This window comes from Brienomyrus brachyistius, unplaced genomic scaffold, assembly GCF_023856365.1.
Source record: "Brienomyrus brachyistius isolate T26 unplaced genomic scaffold, BBRACH_0.4 scaffold44, whole genome shotgun sequence".
Taxonomy (NCBI): domain Eukaryota; kingdom Metazoa; phylum Chordata; class Actinopteri; order Osteoglossiformes; family Mormyridae; genus Brienomyrus; species Brienomyrus brachyistius.
In genome coordinates this window covers 2,429,480-2,445,002 of record NW_026042319.1, presented here as the reverse complement: position 1 = coordinate 2,445,002, position 15,523 = coordinate 2,429,480, and the positions used below count along the sequence as shown (strand labels likewise).

The following is a 15,523-nucleotide window of genomic DNA, read 5'->3' as shown; positions in this document are numbered from 1 at the left end:
CTGACCTTTTTCTTCGTTTAATTTGTAGAAATGAGCTCAGTGCATGTAAATACAGATCTCTGTACATAGAGTATAAGAAAGTAATTTTAAAAATATCGGGGAAAACGATTCAGTCCTACATGGGAGAGATCCCTAACCATGTAGTCAACTTAAAAAAACAAAATCATAAGGCAAATGAAAACATCAGGACAATCCATTGGGCCACTTTGCTATGGGATTGTCTGATATTTTTGATTCTATATCAAAAAAATGCTGCACATAAGTTTAGTGCAATGGTCCACCATCCTAGGAATTCTCCCATAAAGCCTCCCCTACGAGGAGACCATAGAGCCGTTCCTCCTGGAGACGCTGTCGAACGGTAGACTGGCCTCCCTGTCGTCCACGTCGGCTACAGTGGTGTCATCCAGAAGTTCGTACGCAACATGTGTCGACAGTCCATTGGAAACTGGCAGGGCTCGCTCCTCTTTACGGATGGACACGGCCAGGCTGGCCAGACTGATGTTGACGTCCTTGAAGGCGTGGAGGAGGAAGATCCCTATGATGATGGTGGCGAAGCCGCTGATGGTGCCGATGATGTCACTGGCACTCATGCTCTCCCACTCCTTGAAGAGGATGGCCGAGCACGTGAGCACCGACGTGGTGAAGAACACGTAGTAAATGGGTGTCACCAGGGAGGTGTTGAAGATGTCCAGAGCCTTGTTCAGGTAGTTGATCTGTGTGCTCACACACGTAACCAGGCTGAAGAGGAGGATCCAGGACAAGGGATTGGTGAAGACTGGCTTTCCTGCAAACAGCTCCTTAATTGTGATGCCAAGACCCTTCACGCAGGACACAGAAAGGGCGCCGATCACAGAGCAGATGGTGATGTAGACTAATATGTTGACCTGTCCATGTCGAGGTCCCACAACGAAAATCAGTATAAGTGCTACGATGACCACGAATGTAGCAAATACAACAAACCCTGAGGAGAAATTGAAAACTGTTAACTCGACTTGCGTAAAGCTTTTCACATTCCAGACAGTACCTGATCTGCAACCTTATTAGCCAATTTTGCCTTTTACGCAACAGGACAAACGTATAAGCAGGCGTTTCTCTCTAAACGTGACCACACGCCCTCTGGTTCGGGCGCCGCCCTACCTGGGTCAACCAGTTTGCCAGCCATGTCCTTCAGGCTGTTGATCTCCTCCTCCTGGGGGGCGTGGATCACCATGGTTGTGGATCCTAGGATGCTGAGCACGCAGCCCAGCTTTCCATGGAGATTGAGCCTCTCGGACAGGAAGTAGGATGACAGAACAGCACTGGAAAGCAGAAGATAGCCATCAACACCTCAGTGAATCCCAAGTCTGACACTAATCGATAAATAATGCAAAGTTCACCGACGCTACCCAGAATGCACTACTCGAAACCCATAACCAATGACCTTTGAACCTTTTTCACTCGGTTTCTAATCTGTCATCATCAATGATGAGGGAACTTGCCTCACGAGGACGCTGAGTGCTCCCAGGGGGGTGACAAGTGTAGCGGGGGCAAAGGCATAAGCTGCAAAATTGGCAGCCTCACCAACTCCCACTGCATTAAAAAAAAAAATAAACACAGTATAGGAACAAAGATGTTTAAAAAAAACAAACATATTTTCAGCTTCAATGTGTTTTTTCAATGTGCTGTCCCTGTAATATACCTCCCTGGCATGTCAACAGAAGACGAGTGAGTCACTTACTTGACAATAACCCAGCCCACCAGAGCCACTCTTTCAGATATGCGTGTCCTCCCTGGCCTGCGAAACCAACCAGGTGAGGTTACAGCAGCTGCTGACTCACACTTCGCTGCTTTAGTCTTTAGGTGTCAGCCTTACAGAAAGTCAATTACAGCTTAAGCGAAAACACAAACATTTAGCTGGATTTAAGAAAATACATTCTCATATCCGAAAATGACAGACACAAAAAATCTCACCAACAGTTACTTGAACACAATGGTTCACAAACTGGTATTTTATGTTGCTATTCTTTTAGGGTGAAGAAAAAGTCAATTTCTAGACAGAACAACAAATTAGTTACGGGTATTTCTGTTTCGGATTAAATACCTTATGAGCAGTGGCCAGGCATAAATGTGGCTGGATTTGTTTTCTCAGTGCATTTCCAAAGCCCAGACTGAGAGAACCTCAGCGCTCAGATAATGACCGACCCGTGTTGTGAGGGAAGAGGTTTGGGTGCCAGTGCTGGTCATAGCATAGTGTCTGACTGCCGTGTTCTAATGCTGTTTCATGCCGAATGTCGTGTTCGCTCGCGGCTAATCGCTTTGGGGAGCCAGCAAAATACTGGTGGCAACAGCCCAAGACAGTTATGGGTGAGTTTACATATAGAGAGGCACACCCAAGCCTCTGTGTTATGTCTGCCAGTGTCTTGTCGCTCAGCCTTACTACTGCGGAACAGAAATAGAGGTGGATTACCTGCCCGCATGGAGCCCTTCCGGGCCAGGCGAAGGAGGCCCTTCTTCTTCAAGATGAAACTGCCACCGATGAAGATGCTGGAACTGATGGCCAGAGCCAAACCGATGCAGAAGTCATAGGTGCCCCGCTCCTGCCCCATCGTCACACGGGATCTGCTGTCACAGCCTGTCACATTGATGTCCCCGCAGAGAAGCTGTAGGCCAGTCGCGTCAGCGGCAGAACCTGAGGGAGGGGACCGCAGCCTCAGATGGGGCACTTCCTAACGTAGCTCTACTCATTGGCCTTGAGAATATTACGGACCTCCGTGAGAGGCACTAAACCCGAAGCCTCACCATTATCACACGCTACGCCGCTGCCTCTACAACCCTGCTGTTCCATCACAGTCGTCTCTGCCTATGTCTGGATTGTGCTCCGCTCCCTGGCCCCTCTCTGCCGCGGCATCCACCGTGCCCTGCCTACAGCGCTCCCTGGGGGGCGGGCCTCCGGCTGCCCACTTTCAGGAAGTAAACTACACCTTTCGTGTTAGGTCACTATGTGACTCAAAACAGAATACTAAGAGTTATACTCTGATCTCGGACAGTGAAGCACCGCCATCTACCTGAGACATGTACAATCTGTCTCCACATGCATGACACGGAGAAGTTACACTGATGCCAATCACTAAGGTGTACAAGGAGTGTAACTATGCACTGTATATGTACCGGGCAGTGTTACACCGTCCGGAGCCGGTGTACATATGAATGCAATGTACCAAGTCCACACCTGTATATATACGAATCACTAACTGTCTCCTAATACACGTACAAACATATCAGTACATACAAACCGAACGATCGAGTTCGATTAAATTACATGGGCTGTAATTAATATTATATATGGATCGATTTCATTTACACGATTACACTGTATATGTAATGTACTTACGTACGAAAATTGATCAATATTGGTATAATCTAACACACTTTTATATATCCGGCTTCATAACTGTAAGACAGTGTGCACTAAAACACATTAGCTGCTAACCAGCTAATTGCATTTGACGACAATGACCCCCCCCCCACCACGCCGCCCTGACTCAACTCCCTGCACCGTCCTTGGAAATTTCACGTCTGATTCTCAGCTCCCGGCGGGTTTAGCGCCCCGATGTCCGCCGCCGATGTGCACCGCCAGCCGGACGCCTACGATCGGCGGTTAGCCGGCTAATGTTAGCCGGCCGAGCGCCGACCCTCCGGCCGCAAGCCGAGGCTAGCCCGTTAGCAGCGCCTTCGCACCGGCCCAGTGGGGCGTCGGTGAGGCAGATCTAGCCCGTCACCATCCGGCCGGACGGCGTGGTAGCCGGTCAGGTGGCTGCGCGAAGCTGTATAATGCATGTCCCCTTCGCCCCGATCGCTCCCCCAAGATCAGTATCAGCGCCGGACAGTATTAGCGACACACCAGCCCGCACCCAACTTGGATTACCTGTTTCGTACTCTGCGGGGGCCGAGCTAAGACACACAATCAACCGGACGAACAGCTTCACATTTTCTTTCCTATCCGAGTCTGGGACTGGCAGCTTAGCCCGCCCCCCCCCCCCATGACGACTAGAAAGCGCTGCGCGTCACCCGACGCGCGTGGGCGTGCTCGCTTCCGCACGCTGCGTCATCCACGCCCAAGAAGGTCCGTCCTTGATCGTCTTTTAAATGGATTTAAAAATAGTGATATTTATAATGTCAAGGTCTACACTGTACTTATACACAGATAAGCGGATTCACTAACGTAAGGAGGAGGAGAATTTTATCAGATCGTTCACCACCATAACTTCCAGGTTATTAGTGCATGCCTCAACTCAGTCGGACTCCTACAATTCAAATGACCTACAAACGTAAGTCTTAACCCTGCGTTATGCAGCTATCAGTTTAATTCTGTCTGAATGTGAAATGGCTGGAATAAATAATCTGGCCAAATTCCTGTGTCCTGTAGAGCAGAAATGCTGCAAAGTCTAACGCACCTGAGCATCTACCACCTGCTAAAGAGTCATTGGCCGGTGTTCGGCCCTGAGTGATCCTCACTGTCCTTCTGCATTTCTATCCACTTACACAGAATACCCACAAGCACACGGTGTGGTTTCCTGACATTTACCTCCTTGGTTTTGTCTTTAGGCCCCGAGTTCAAGATGTCAGAAGCTATTTTAGTTTTGCAGTCGTTTTCTGTCCACGAACTGATTGCAGGTCTGCCACAGAATCTTGTTAGTGGGTTATTCTAGATTTTATCGCAGGCACACTTGCCAGATGAGCGTGAGCTATTAAGATACTGCTCAAAGTAAGTAAGGCTTCCATCCACAGCTGTGTTAGCTGGAAATACAGATTTCTTATTCTGTTAGACTCTAAATGCTCACATAGACTTCAAAAGCCTTGCTTGTACTGGAAGGAGATTAGCATACTTCTGGCACCATTGAGATCTGTGTATTGTATTCTGGGAGAGCAGGACACATGCACTTCTGCATTCCTGTTACCCACCCCTGCCTGCAATCACACCTGAGGATCTTCCTCCACAATCCCCAGATCAGAATCGTTGGGCTGCTATTCAGCTGGATCGGCGCGACTGAAGAAGGAGTTTGGTTTCTCTCTTCGCTGGCAACCGGGACATGGACGCCCCCGACTCTCCACCTTTCAGTTCTCTTACTTTACCGTTTTAAATATGGCCGTGTAGTTTAATGCAGCTTTTATTCCACGACATCCCACCCATCTGATAAACCGTTTGTCGTCTCAGAACTGTATTTAAGTTGGCAAACTGGAACAGACCATCCGACTAATTTTTTGAGTCTTTCAAAATTCCTTAAATTACTCGGGTGAGTTAGGGGATGAGGCCATTCAGTTGTACGGTTATGGCAAATCAGTCTTTAAATAAAAAGAAGCAATAAGGACATCATTTTATAGACCAGAAACATCACAGGAATATTAGAATGATCACTAAGAAACTTACCAAGTCGATACATCATAGAAAAGTGTCTCTGTGACTCTGCTGACATTGATCGGAAGAGACAGAGGAGGATCCACCACCAAACATGCATGGAACAAACACCCTTCGCTATGACATGTCAGAAGAGGATCTAGTGTCTTGCCTCCCCCTTGTCATAGTATCAGTTTGTCACAACCAGCCATTATTCTTTTTCCTGGCACAGCATTGCTGTACACTGTAGTTTTTCCTGTCTTCAAACATTCAGATGGAGTCACTTAATCTCAGGCTTCTAAGAAAATGCTTCTGTGTTTCTCATTTATATGAAAGAACATTAATTTTGCGTTTTAAATTCCCAAACTACAATAACATGTCATACAATTCAGGAAAGTCATGTCTCAGTATGTGGGTTTGAATGCTTTGTTTTTTTTATCTTGGTACTAGATGTGTTTATAGAAAAAAAACACTTAATCTTCATGGAAGAAATACGGATGGTTCACATTCTGCCAACGATTTAGGCTGGAAGGCCCAGACAACCGTCTACACAGGAAAAATACTCAATAACACACCGAAGAGGCTGCTTTTCATCAAAACTGACAAATGTCAGTATTTATTTTTCTTCCAGACCACAATAATCCCAAAACCTGATCTACACATTTTCCTTAAAACCTAACAATCAAAGACTAGGTAGAAAACAAAAAACAGTTTATACCTCAGTTTGACTCCCAGGAATATGTAATGAAATGGTTTCATACAAAGTTCTCAGTACTGAAAATGCAATCTGTTACCTTGGCTTCATATGACAGTGATCATATAGGCTTTTCGTTAGAATTGTATAAATTACGCAAATATTAAAATTACCTAGAATGTCCAGTAAGTTAAACCGATCAGCAAGTTAAAACTCTCTCTTTAAAAGCGCCCGAGGTCGTCAGTCGTCTTTGGCAGGAAGCTTGTTTGGCTTCCAGTCGAAGGACGTTGCTTGGGGCACACGAAGCAGGAAGACACCAATAGAGACGACGGTGAGGCCACACAGCATACCCAGGCAATCCACCGCACCCAAGGCCGTCCATTCCTTGAAAAACACGGCCGACGCCAGGATGACGGAGGTGGTGAACGCCACATAGTATATGGCTTCAAACGTGCTGGGGCTGAAGCTCTCCAGGGCCTTATTGATGAAGGTGAACTGGAGGAGGACGCTGACGACGAGTGTTCCCAGGAGACCCAGGAAGAGTGTGTGCGCCCCGCTGTTGGGAGAGCCACCTGCAAAGGCATCAGGGGTGACCAAGCCCAGCCCCTTGCTGCTGGGCACAGTGAAGCTTCCCAGCAGCGAGCAGATGGAGACGTACACCATGATGTTCGAGGAGCCGTGAAGTGGAGCCACCCACGTGATCAGCACGACCAGAATCAGCAGCACCATAAAGATGTAGGCAAAAAGCACTGAATGGAGAGAAAGACTTTCACTAACCTTGTCTCAGAAGCCGATTACATTAGCCAATCAGTATTTGTGTGACTTGCAAGGAATGCGTAAAGCGGTATCATTAGCAACAGTACAGACTTAGAAATGACTAATAATCAAACCAGGACACAGTAAAATAAAAAGGACGATGCGTACAGGGATCTTGCAGCCTGCCTTCCAGCTCCGCTCTGGAGCTCACGTTATCCAACTTTGGAGCGTGGATGATCAGCACCACAGATCCCACGCAGCACAGGACGCAGCCCAGCTTCCCCAGGAAGGTCAGACGTTCCTGGAGCACCCAGGAAGCCAGCAGGGCCCTGTGGCACAAAAGGAACATGGCACACCAACTCAGAGTCCCGTTTTCAGTAGGCTCATCCAGCAACAACAGGGTTCAAAAACGTTTTAGCTACACAACGAGACACATCGTGTCTTGTTTCTATTTCATACTCTGAGCCTGTGTGCAAAATATTGACCGGATTGAGCAACATTTAGATGTCCCCCAAAATGTCGACTTGCATTAGGTCTATGAAATTATGTTCCAGGTAGTTTACTTCGTGTTGATAAATCAAAATATGTGATATTATAAATTATATCATATGTAATTATTAATTTATATACATGATTGTTTTTAATCCCAGGCATCGTTTCAGGTGAACTGTGACTAGCTCTGACGAGTTGTGGCTGATTGGTTATCACCACCAGGATATGAGGTCAGCAGGCTTCCCTCTCAAGGCCAAGCATTGTGAAAGTACTTCTCTCGTCACAGATGAACGAAACAGACCAAGGCAGAAGCCGCAAAAGTGCTGGGGCCATTAGTGTCATTAGTTTTTGGAACGCAGCCCATATTCCCACTTTTCCAAGGCTCCTGACCCTCACTGATGAGTAGGACGGCCTACTAAAGCCCCAGTCGGGTCTCAAACACGGACAGGGTCAAGGAAGCAATGTTTCAGGACTCCCTGGAAGACATATCCGACGCTGGCCACTTAAATGCGTCTTAGATGAAAAATACGGCTGGAGTCCACACTGTACTTGCCAAGGAAGTCGCTGGCAGAGCGGGGCCACCGGTGGGCCCTTGAGTGAGGCCCTTAACTTCCATGGCTCCAGGGACGCTGTGTGACTCTGCTCTCTGATCCTCACTTGTATGTCACTTTGGGCAAAAGCGTGTCTGCTCAATAAATGTATGGAACTGTAATCAAAACCTGGTGTAGCGGTTACTGAATTTATGGGATTAAAATAGGACTGATATTGTGGGGGGCGCTACCAAGCTATAAGAGACCAAGCCTTCTGGGTTAGGACTGGTATCACTGGTTCTGGGTGGATTAGTGGGAAGTGAAATGGATGAATGATGGACGTCATCTCTTAGGTGTCGATTTGCTCCAAATAATATCACCCCTAAGTACATATACACACGATCACATATACAAACCCCTTAATGCATGCAAGTTTGGGAAATTACATCATATGTGTTTCTAAGCCTGAGATATTTGTGCTTATCACTAATGGAGGACCTCTGAGAGAGCATTTCATTTTAACTTATCTTTCTGGTTGGTTTAGCCAGTTCTTCCCTGAGAACGGACACTGATTCCCGCTCACAATGTCTGTCAGTCCAGATCCATGAACATTTTATTCATTATGTACATTGTAAGAAAACAGGAGTATCAGTTTGTCCCCGAGGCTGTATCCTCAAGGGTAAATGTACCTTTTAAGGTAGACATAGACTCTGAGAAACATTCTTGTACCATTGGTGGTACATTAATGCTGTTTGTACCTTGGGGATGTTCCTCAGAGTCCATTTCTGTACCTTAAATTGGAGTAAAAGGTACATTTACCTATAGCTAGGGTACAATTGGCAGACCTTTGATGGTACAGCCTCATTAACAAGCAAGAGTATAAATTGGTACTCTTCTTTCTGACAGTGTATTTACATGGTAAATTTATGCCTGGGATGCGCTGACTGGGATTTATTAAAACGACTCACCCAAACAGCACCCCGAGGGCGCCTAGAGGGGTCACCAGGGCAGCCGGGGCAGCGTTGTAGGCCAGGAAATTGCCTATCTGACCCACAATCACTGTTTGATGTAATCAATAAAACACGTTAAACGACGTTTGGCACATATTAATTTCAGTCAGTGATGGTCAAATAAATTCCATTTGAGATTTTCATTATTAAAAAAGACGGGAACTCTGAAAATTCCATAAGAATAGTTAACAATCCGAATAGCGCATATATTTAGATATGCAGGATGCCCTGCGGTGTGTAGCGCTCTACTTACTAGATACGGTACCGCTCCACCAAACACAGTCTGTCAAGTATGATCCTCCTGGAAAATGCGCATAGGCAAATTCATATTTAGACGTTTTACCCACCCACTGTCAATGAATAATGCAATGCGACTTTAATGCAAATAAGTAAACTGTCAAATATTCCTGCCCCCATCACACAGTGACTGCATTTTTCCTTTGATAATACGGATACCTCGTTTTCTTGCGCGTAAAATTCCTTTTTTTTGCAAAACAAACGTCGATCCATTTATGAAACTGGATACTACAGCGATTCCAACACCAACGGGTACTGAGGAAGTTTCTGCCAACTCTGAAGTCATTTTAACTTTCACTTTCCGTTTTTAAAGTAAGCAGGTATGCGTTGCTAACTGTATACATCAGTTAGGAGACACATTTGATCCTCAACATGACAGTAAAATGTGAAAATTCCCCGATGAACAGTTACCGAGACACCATTCAAACACAACCCAACGATGACACTGACGGCTCCCCATACACAGCTGACCGGAAGTCACTGCTGCACTTTATTGAAAAACAAGCTACCACGGCGCCCTCTTTTGGTGACTACTGAAAAATACACCCACACACTTTTATTTTTTTTACGTCTGGAACGTCATGACGTAGTACAGGTGCAACGCCTAGTTCTGTATGTTAAACGGCTGTTATTTACATCACCAAACCAATTATCAAAAAGCACTATTGCAAAATAAGATTCAATCAACTGCCTTTCACGTTAAAAATTACATTAAAACTTTGTATTGTTTTTTAAGGAAAAATATCCCTCGGTTGTTTCTGAGAACACTCCTAAATTTGCATAAAATAATAGTTACTGCGGTTTCGAGATTTACATTATTCATTCGCTGTATCTGCATTTATATTGACGCTACTCCGTGCATAAACAGATAATACAGGTAGTGGGCTTGCTACAAGTACACAATGTTCAAATCCAATTTGTTTGCATCACAGTTATTTCTTTGAGTATTTTTTTTAAAGCATATCATTCGTTACTATTTATAAGCCTCCTCGTGTGTTCCACAAATACTGTGCCCCCGGGTTTCTTGGCAACTCGTCAGGACTTTGATCGCGTGCCGCACCACATTTACCGCATTTCTGTTTTCGTCTGCTGTCCTTAACTGTTCAAATATTTTGCAGAGTATTTATCCAGTTACGCCAGCAAGCTTACTTTCACATTCTTTTTGATCCCGAGATGATTAAAGATAACCAGACATACGCCCACCATCGGGGACTCAAACAGCCCATCCCTAGACCATTCGATTAAGTACCGTATGATATTTTGCGTAACCATAGCTACTCGGTGTACCGTATTGGTTGCACTTGAATTTAGCTAGGGGGCAGAAGAACTGAAGCGCATTTACGCGGATGGTCAGGATTACTGATTACAATTAAGCAAAGGTTCACGGCTGTCTACAGGCGAGAGAAAACGATATTTTTACAGCATTTTAAAATATTAAAATACAATACGCCTACAGCAATTTCCCTTCCCTATCCACCGTACTGTCCCTTTAAATTTACTCACACGCCCTCGTGCCGCGTCTACCTACCTTCACTGCTAGGCTGTAGCCCCGCCCATAATGCCGAACCTTCCTGGCGATCAGCGTTTATTTCTTGCGCCAATTGGCCAGCTCGCCTGTCAATCATCTAATTATCCAACATGGACGGTATTAGAATGCTGCAGAGCTAGTAACTGGGCTGAGGGGACAGAAATAGAATAAGCCAAAGCGAACGGGTAAGAATACCGCCGTCTTATTTTTATATTTATTATTATTTTTAAACTATTACACGTTTGTTTGGTGGTAGAGTCTTGACGTTATAAGGGCTGTTTGGTGGAGGGTGTCGCGATTGAAGAAGTGCGGCTTGCGTACCTTGCGTATTGTGGTGTCTTAGGTGGCTAGCCGTCGGCTAACTAGCTACGAGTGATAAGAGACAGAAGCCACGGTACCGGCTAACGGGTCGCGGAGGGTAAGACAGACAGCTAGCCAGCCCCGGCGGCGGCATTGACATCCGTAGAATTTTCATTAGAATCATATTTTTGTGTTAATAGGCTGAATCCTAAGCGGCGGCACCCTCGCTCGCGCTGTTAGGTGATTTGGGTTTGACGGGGCGCCGAACCGTGGTTGTGAAGGCGCCTCCCTCGCCGGAGACGCCCGCCCTTCGGCCCGTTCCCCCAGCTGCGGCACCCGGGGACGCCTGGGCTCGCACAGACATTAACGCTCTCCTGTTAACAAACGAAATAAATAAATATTGGGACAAAATGAAACGCGGTGAAATGGAAAAATGCACCCTGTCCTTGTAATTTATACAGGAATAACATGTCAGACGCGCTGATGTTTATAGCTGGTAATAGCTGAATGGATATCCTCCTGGAGGACGCGGCGGCGGCGGCGGCTCCCCCCTCAAACAGCGCCCGGGAGCGGGTCCTGCCCGAGCGGGGATGGTGGGGGCTGATGTACGCCCAGCCGTCAATGTCAGCCCCGAATCCGACCCCTGCACGTTTTTGCAGTGGGTTTTGTCTCCGTTACGTGATGGGGAGACTGGGTCCGGGATTTATGGACTTAACCTTCACCGACCGTCGCGGACAATATCTGCTGAAGTCGGGTGCACGCAAATAGAAGCTGATGGTCTGCAGGGTGGTTATTCATTCTCGGATGGGTATGAAAATGATACCCTGCGTCTTCTTTCCCCGCACCCCCTCTCTCTTTCTCTGTAGGTTCAGCTGCGGTTGCAGCCAGGAGAGAAGAGAAATATGCCGTCTCCACCCTTCACCCTGAATGGCCAGTTGAGGTTTCACAATAAATGGCTGAAAATAGATTTGCAGGTTAGCAGTAAATCATCCTTCACACAGCATGGTGCCTTTAGATGCCTTATTGAAAACTTTAGTGTTACGGTTTGTTTTATCTATGTGTTTGTATTATGATCTCTAATGGTCTGGTGTCTGCCGCCACCTGATGTTTGTGCGATGTGTGCATTGTTAAATCTGTTCCTGTCTGCTGTGCTCCTTTTCATGGTGATACACCTTTTTGTACCCAGCTCTGTGTGTAACTACAGTTCGTGGCATTCAGAGCTGTATAGCAGTACAGCCAAGTTTATATGGGCTGGTTGGAACCTGAGCTCTCATACTTGTTGTTTTAGAGTGGCTGGTTTTGCTAGTGGATCAATAAAATTCTTTCCCATCTGCTGAGCTATGAGCCTAATTTGATATTTTTCCTCCTCTTCCTCGAAATGATTGAGTGGTTAGAATATGATCCTATAAAAGATATCACTGCAGACTTGTTGAATTGACGTGCTTCAGCTGTAAAAGGGTCTTTGCTGTTTACTGCTAGAAGGCATTGGGCCAACTTGTCAGGTCATAAACCATTACCACAGAAATGCACGTACCTCGCTGAGCTGGTAATCAGTTTAACAAAGGGAGACCTAGCTGCAAAAGCTTAACTTTAATATCTGACATTTCAAGAGTAGTTGATTCAGGGTTGAAATACAGTTGAATGGTGTTTTGTTTCTGTTTTTAGAAAGCATGAATGATGCAATCTGCTTTTTTTGAGCAGTGGTGCAAGACTTGCTTATTTCTAGGCAAGTAAACAGTTGCAGTGTTATGGAATTACAGATGCGTTGCAAATCTTGTAATAGTTCCTGAATTATTGCACGTTTTTAACACCAGGAAGTCAGATTATTCATTCACACAACCCCATGTGACATTAATCTCAAAGCTGTGTATGTTACAGCTATTTACTTGGTGATTCTTCCCTAATCCTGAGTGTCTCAAAGTTTAGGAAATGGGAAGTCCGGGTACCGAAGTAGTGGCTTTTCAGTACTGTGGACAGCTCTAGGGCAGTTGTGAGCCATTGTTTCTATGTCTGGAGCAGGGTGCTGGCTGGTCTAATGTAGTGTTACTGAATGCCTGGCTCTCCCCTCTCTCCCTTGCAAGGCCGCTGCTTTCCATTTACTGCACGCATGTGTATGCTTCTCAGTTTCTGCTCAGCTGCTCGTCCAGAGGAACATCTTGTGCCTGTGCTTTCAAAAGACTTGTGACCTACTATTGCTGAAAGATGCTGAAATGCTGTTGTAGCCATATTTAGACCACTGTCAATGAAAGTCCGTCTCGCTGCCTCACGCACAGGTGTGACGTGTCTGGTGTCGATAACAGGAGAAATTTAAATGCGATATTTGAAACCCGAGTGTTCGGCAGCTTATTCATGGCTGGCAGCGAATAAGCATTTCCCCGCTCTGTGTGTGTCCTAATGTGTCAAGGTAAATACAAACAAAATGATCTTTTTTTTTTTTTTTTTTTTTTTTTTGTGGTAAGTGTTTTCCTTTTGGCAAGTTTTGAGGATTTATGGTCTTGTTGGGAATGGCCATTTTGTGGAAATTCCAGCAAGAAACTCTTAAAATGCTCAAAGTCTCTTTCCCTATTCCAACTTGTGTAATCAGCCTTGGGTAGGAAGCTGTGTAGTTTAGTTTAATAGTTTTAAACTGTAATCCCAGTAAACAGAGCAAGGGATTTGTTTAATGTGGAGCTGAACGAATGGTCAGTGTGTGAACTTTGCGGGCGGCTGCCCTGCTCTGATGCTGCTGTTCTCGTGGAGCTGGTAAATACACATAGTTGGAGGGCGCGAGGTATTGTTCCTCCGCACTGAGAGTGGCAGCATTTTAGTGTATTTTAGCCCGGCTTTCTCTCCCAAGGCCGACGCTCACGGCGGAGCACCTCTTACCGTCGTGTTAAAATGCGAGGAGAGGCAGTGGTTTCTGTGGCAGTAAATCCACAGAAACCACCTTTCAGTAGAACCCAACCTGTGCCGACAGCTGACATTCTGCACTCCACCTTTGTCATTTGTCACACCTCTTCTGTAGGCCTGGATTAGAGTAGGAACCCCCCTCCAAAAACAAGTGTCAGTGTTAACTTTTTTTTCTGCTGTGTCCTCTAGAAGGAATATTGTAATCATGTCACCTTTTGTGACGGTGTAGCTCCTCAAGGACCAGGCTAGCGTAATGGGTGCTGTGCTGGGCTGACCGTAGCTGCTGTGTTTCAGCGTGCCTTTTCTCCAGAGGGCCTGAGCGAGATGTGGAACGAGATGGTGAAGGATGAAGAGGTCACACGCGGCGGGGAGGAGTCCGCACATCCCGGTGAGTGAGCCGGCGCTGGACCGAGGCCGGGAGCCTTTAAACCTCTGCTGAGATCCCCCTTGCTCAAAACAAACTTGTAGTACTTGTGGCTGTAGGATTGCAGCCAACAAAAGGAGGACATGATTCCTTGTGTTAAATCACTTCATGGTACAGTGATCCAAATTTATAATGGGGATCGAGTAAGAAAAGCCTCAGACTTGAACTGACAAGGCTGCAAAGAGAAGCAATGTATTTGAACAAAGAAATCATTTAAAATGTGTAATGCAGAAAGGTCAGCGGGGCGCGTGGGTTTAGCTGTCGGCTGCTGCTCAGTCTTCCTGCCTCAGGTTAGATATTCGATATCTAGAACGGTTCGTTTTGTGAGCCGCTCGATCTGGGCCTCTCTGTGTCCATCGCAGAAGACTGTGCAGACTGCTTCGGTGGTCAGAAGAAGGATGAGTCCAATGACAGAGAGAAGAAGGAGGAAGACGAGGCATCTGCACCGGTGCACCACTCCATCATCGAGGCGTGGGACTGGGGGAGGCAGCCAGGTGGGCTGTGCTTTGCCTTTCACTTATCTTTTTTTCTTTGCCGACGGTGTGTTGGTTGGGGGGGGGGGGGGGGGTGCTGTACATGCCGTTTAAACATAAGGTTAGTTATGTTTGTGCTGCCATATTTATGCACTACAGGGAAATTTTGGGTGTGGCCCTGCCCTGTTGGGGGGAGATAAGCGGTCCCTGGGTTTGGTGGGGGTGGGGAGTACATGTTGACACAGCATGCAGCGTCATGAGGAGGTGAATCAGTTGTCGTAGCACGTGTCATGCGACGAAGATGATGACTATATCGGAAGGGCTTCCTCTTTAGATGCCCTTGGTCGGCGCTCTACAGGACTTTGGCTGAGCTGGCTGTTGTTATTTTTTTTAAGAGGAATCTGAAAACCAATCGATGTGAGACCGAGCTGGGAGTTTGCTTTTCTGAAACAGCCGTGGCATGTGAAAGGCGTGTTGAATCGAGACTGGCGCAGTGTGGTGATGCGTGGCTCGGTTCGCTCAGCCTCTGTGCCTCTGTTCGGAAGGCAGACCCTGTGCTCTCACACCCAACCTGCATATGTGTCTGTGACTCACGGAGAGCAAGATGGGGTCGGCAAAAAGAGAATTTCCCCATGGAGATTAATAAACAATGAAGTCTCAGTCACCTCGTGTGCCACGCTCCAAACTTTTGCTGCATGTGTTCTGGAGAAGGTTTCACACCTTTGCAAAGCATGGTTTAAAGGGGGGGGGGGATTT

At 46.4% G+C, this 15,523-nt stretch overlaps 3 protein-coding genes and 1 long non-coding RNA gene across 11 annotated transcripts in view; 2 read left to right on the top strand and 2 right to left on the bottom strand.

Moving 5' to 3' along the window:
* Position 1: 1 nt before the first annotated feature.
* On the bottom strand, positions 2 to 4,047 carry nipa2 (NIPA magnesium transporter 2). Of its 5 annotated transcripts, none has more exons than XM_048999330.1 (7): positions 3,905 to 4,047; positions 2,779 to 2,976; positions 2,447 to 2,668; positions 1,718 to 1,774; positions 1,479 to 1,569; positions 1,138 to 1,298; positions 2 to 961 (listed from the first exon to the last, which is right to left on the bottom strand). In XM_048999330.1, the coding sequence occupies exons 2-7, from the start codon at positions 2,822 to 2,824 to the stop codon at positions 312 to 314; spliced, it is 1,227 nt and encodes a 408-aa protein (XP_048855287.1). In that variant the 5' UTR covers positions 2,825 to 2,976; positions 3,905 to 4,047; the 3' UTR covers positions 2 to 311. The 5 variants fall into 5 exon arrangements, with proteins under 5 accessions (XP_048855287.1, XP_048855286.1, XP_048855288.1 ...); XM_048999329.1 differs by having other exon boundaries at positions 2,779 to 2,984; positions 3,905 to 4,036; XM_048999331.1 differs by lacking the exon at positions 2,779 to 2,976 and having other exon boundaries at positions 3,905 to 4,018.
* A 55-nt stretch (positions 4,048 to 4,102) lies between these two features.
* LOC125722992 (uncharacterized) lies at positions 4,103 to 8,034 on the top strand. 2 transcript variants are annotated; one of them, XR_007386702.1, is made up of 3 exons: positions 4,103 to 4,307; positions 4,585 to 4,653; positions 4,987 to 8,034. It is a non-coding gene; the product is annotated as an uncharacterized LOC125722992 (long non-coding RNA). The 2 variants fall into 2 exon arrangements; XR_007386701.1 differs by lacking the exon at positions 4,585 to 4,653.
* On the bottom strand, positions 5,962 to 11,841 carry nipa1 (NIPA magnesium transporter 1). 3 transcript variants are annotated; one of them, XM_048999335.1, is made up of 5 exons: positions 11,250 to 11,841; positions 9,110 to 9,157; positions 8,815 to 8,905; positions 6,993 to 7,153; positions 5,962 to 6,817 (listed from the first exon to the last, which is right to left on the bottom strand). In XM_048999335.1, coding segments are annotated over exons 2-5 (762 nt in total). In that variant the 5' UTR covers positions 9,111 to 9,157; positions 11,250 to 11,841; the 3' UTR covers positions 5,962 to 6,308. The 3 variants fall into 3 exon arrangements, with proteins under 3 accessions (XP_048855292.1, XP_048855291.1, XP_048855290.1); XM_048999334.1 differs by lacking the exon at positions 11,250 to 11,841 and adding an exon at positions 9,565 to 10,643; XM_048999333.1 differs by lacking the exon at positions 11,250 to 11,841 and adding an exon at positions 9,313 to 10,641.
* Positions 10,777 to 15,523, top strand: part of herc2 (HECT and RLD domain containing E3 ubiquitin protein ligase 2) — a 42,914-nt gene continuing 38,167 nt past the window's right edge. The window contains 4 exon segments of the mRNA XM_048999323.1: positions 10,777 to 10,866; positions 11,848 to 11,955; positions 14,165 to 14,258; positions 14,657 to 14,788. Of these exon segments, the coding sequence (XP_048855280.1) occupies positions 11,884 to 11,955; positions 14,165 to 14,258; positions 14,657 to 14,788 (298 nt within the window). The 5' untranslated portion in view covers positions 10,777 to 10,866; positions 11,848 to 11,883.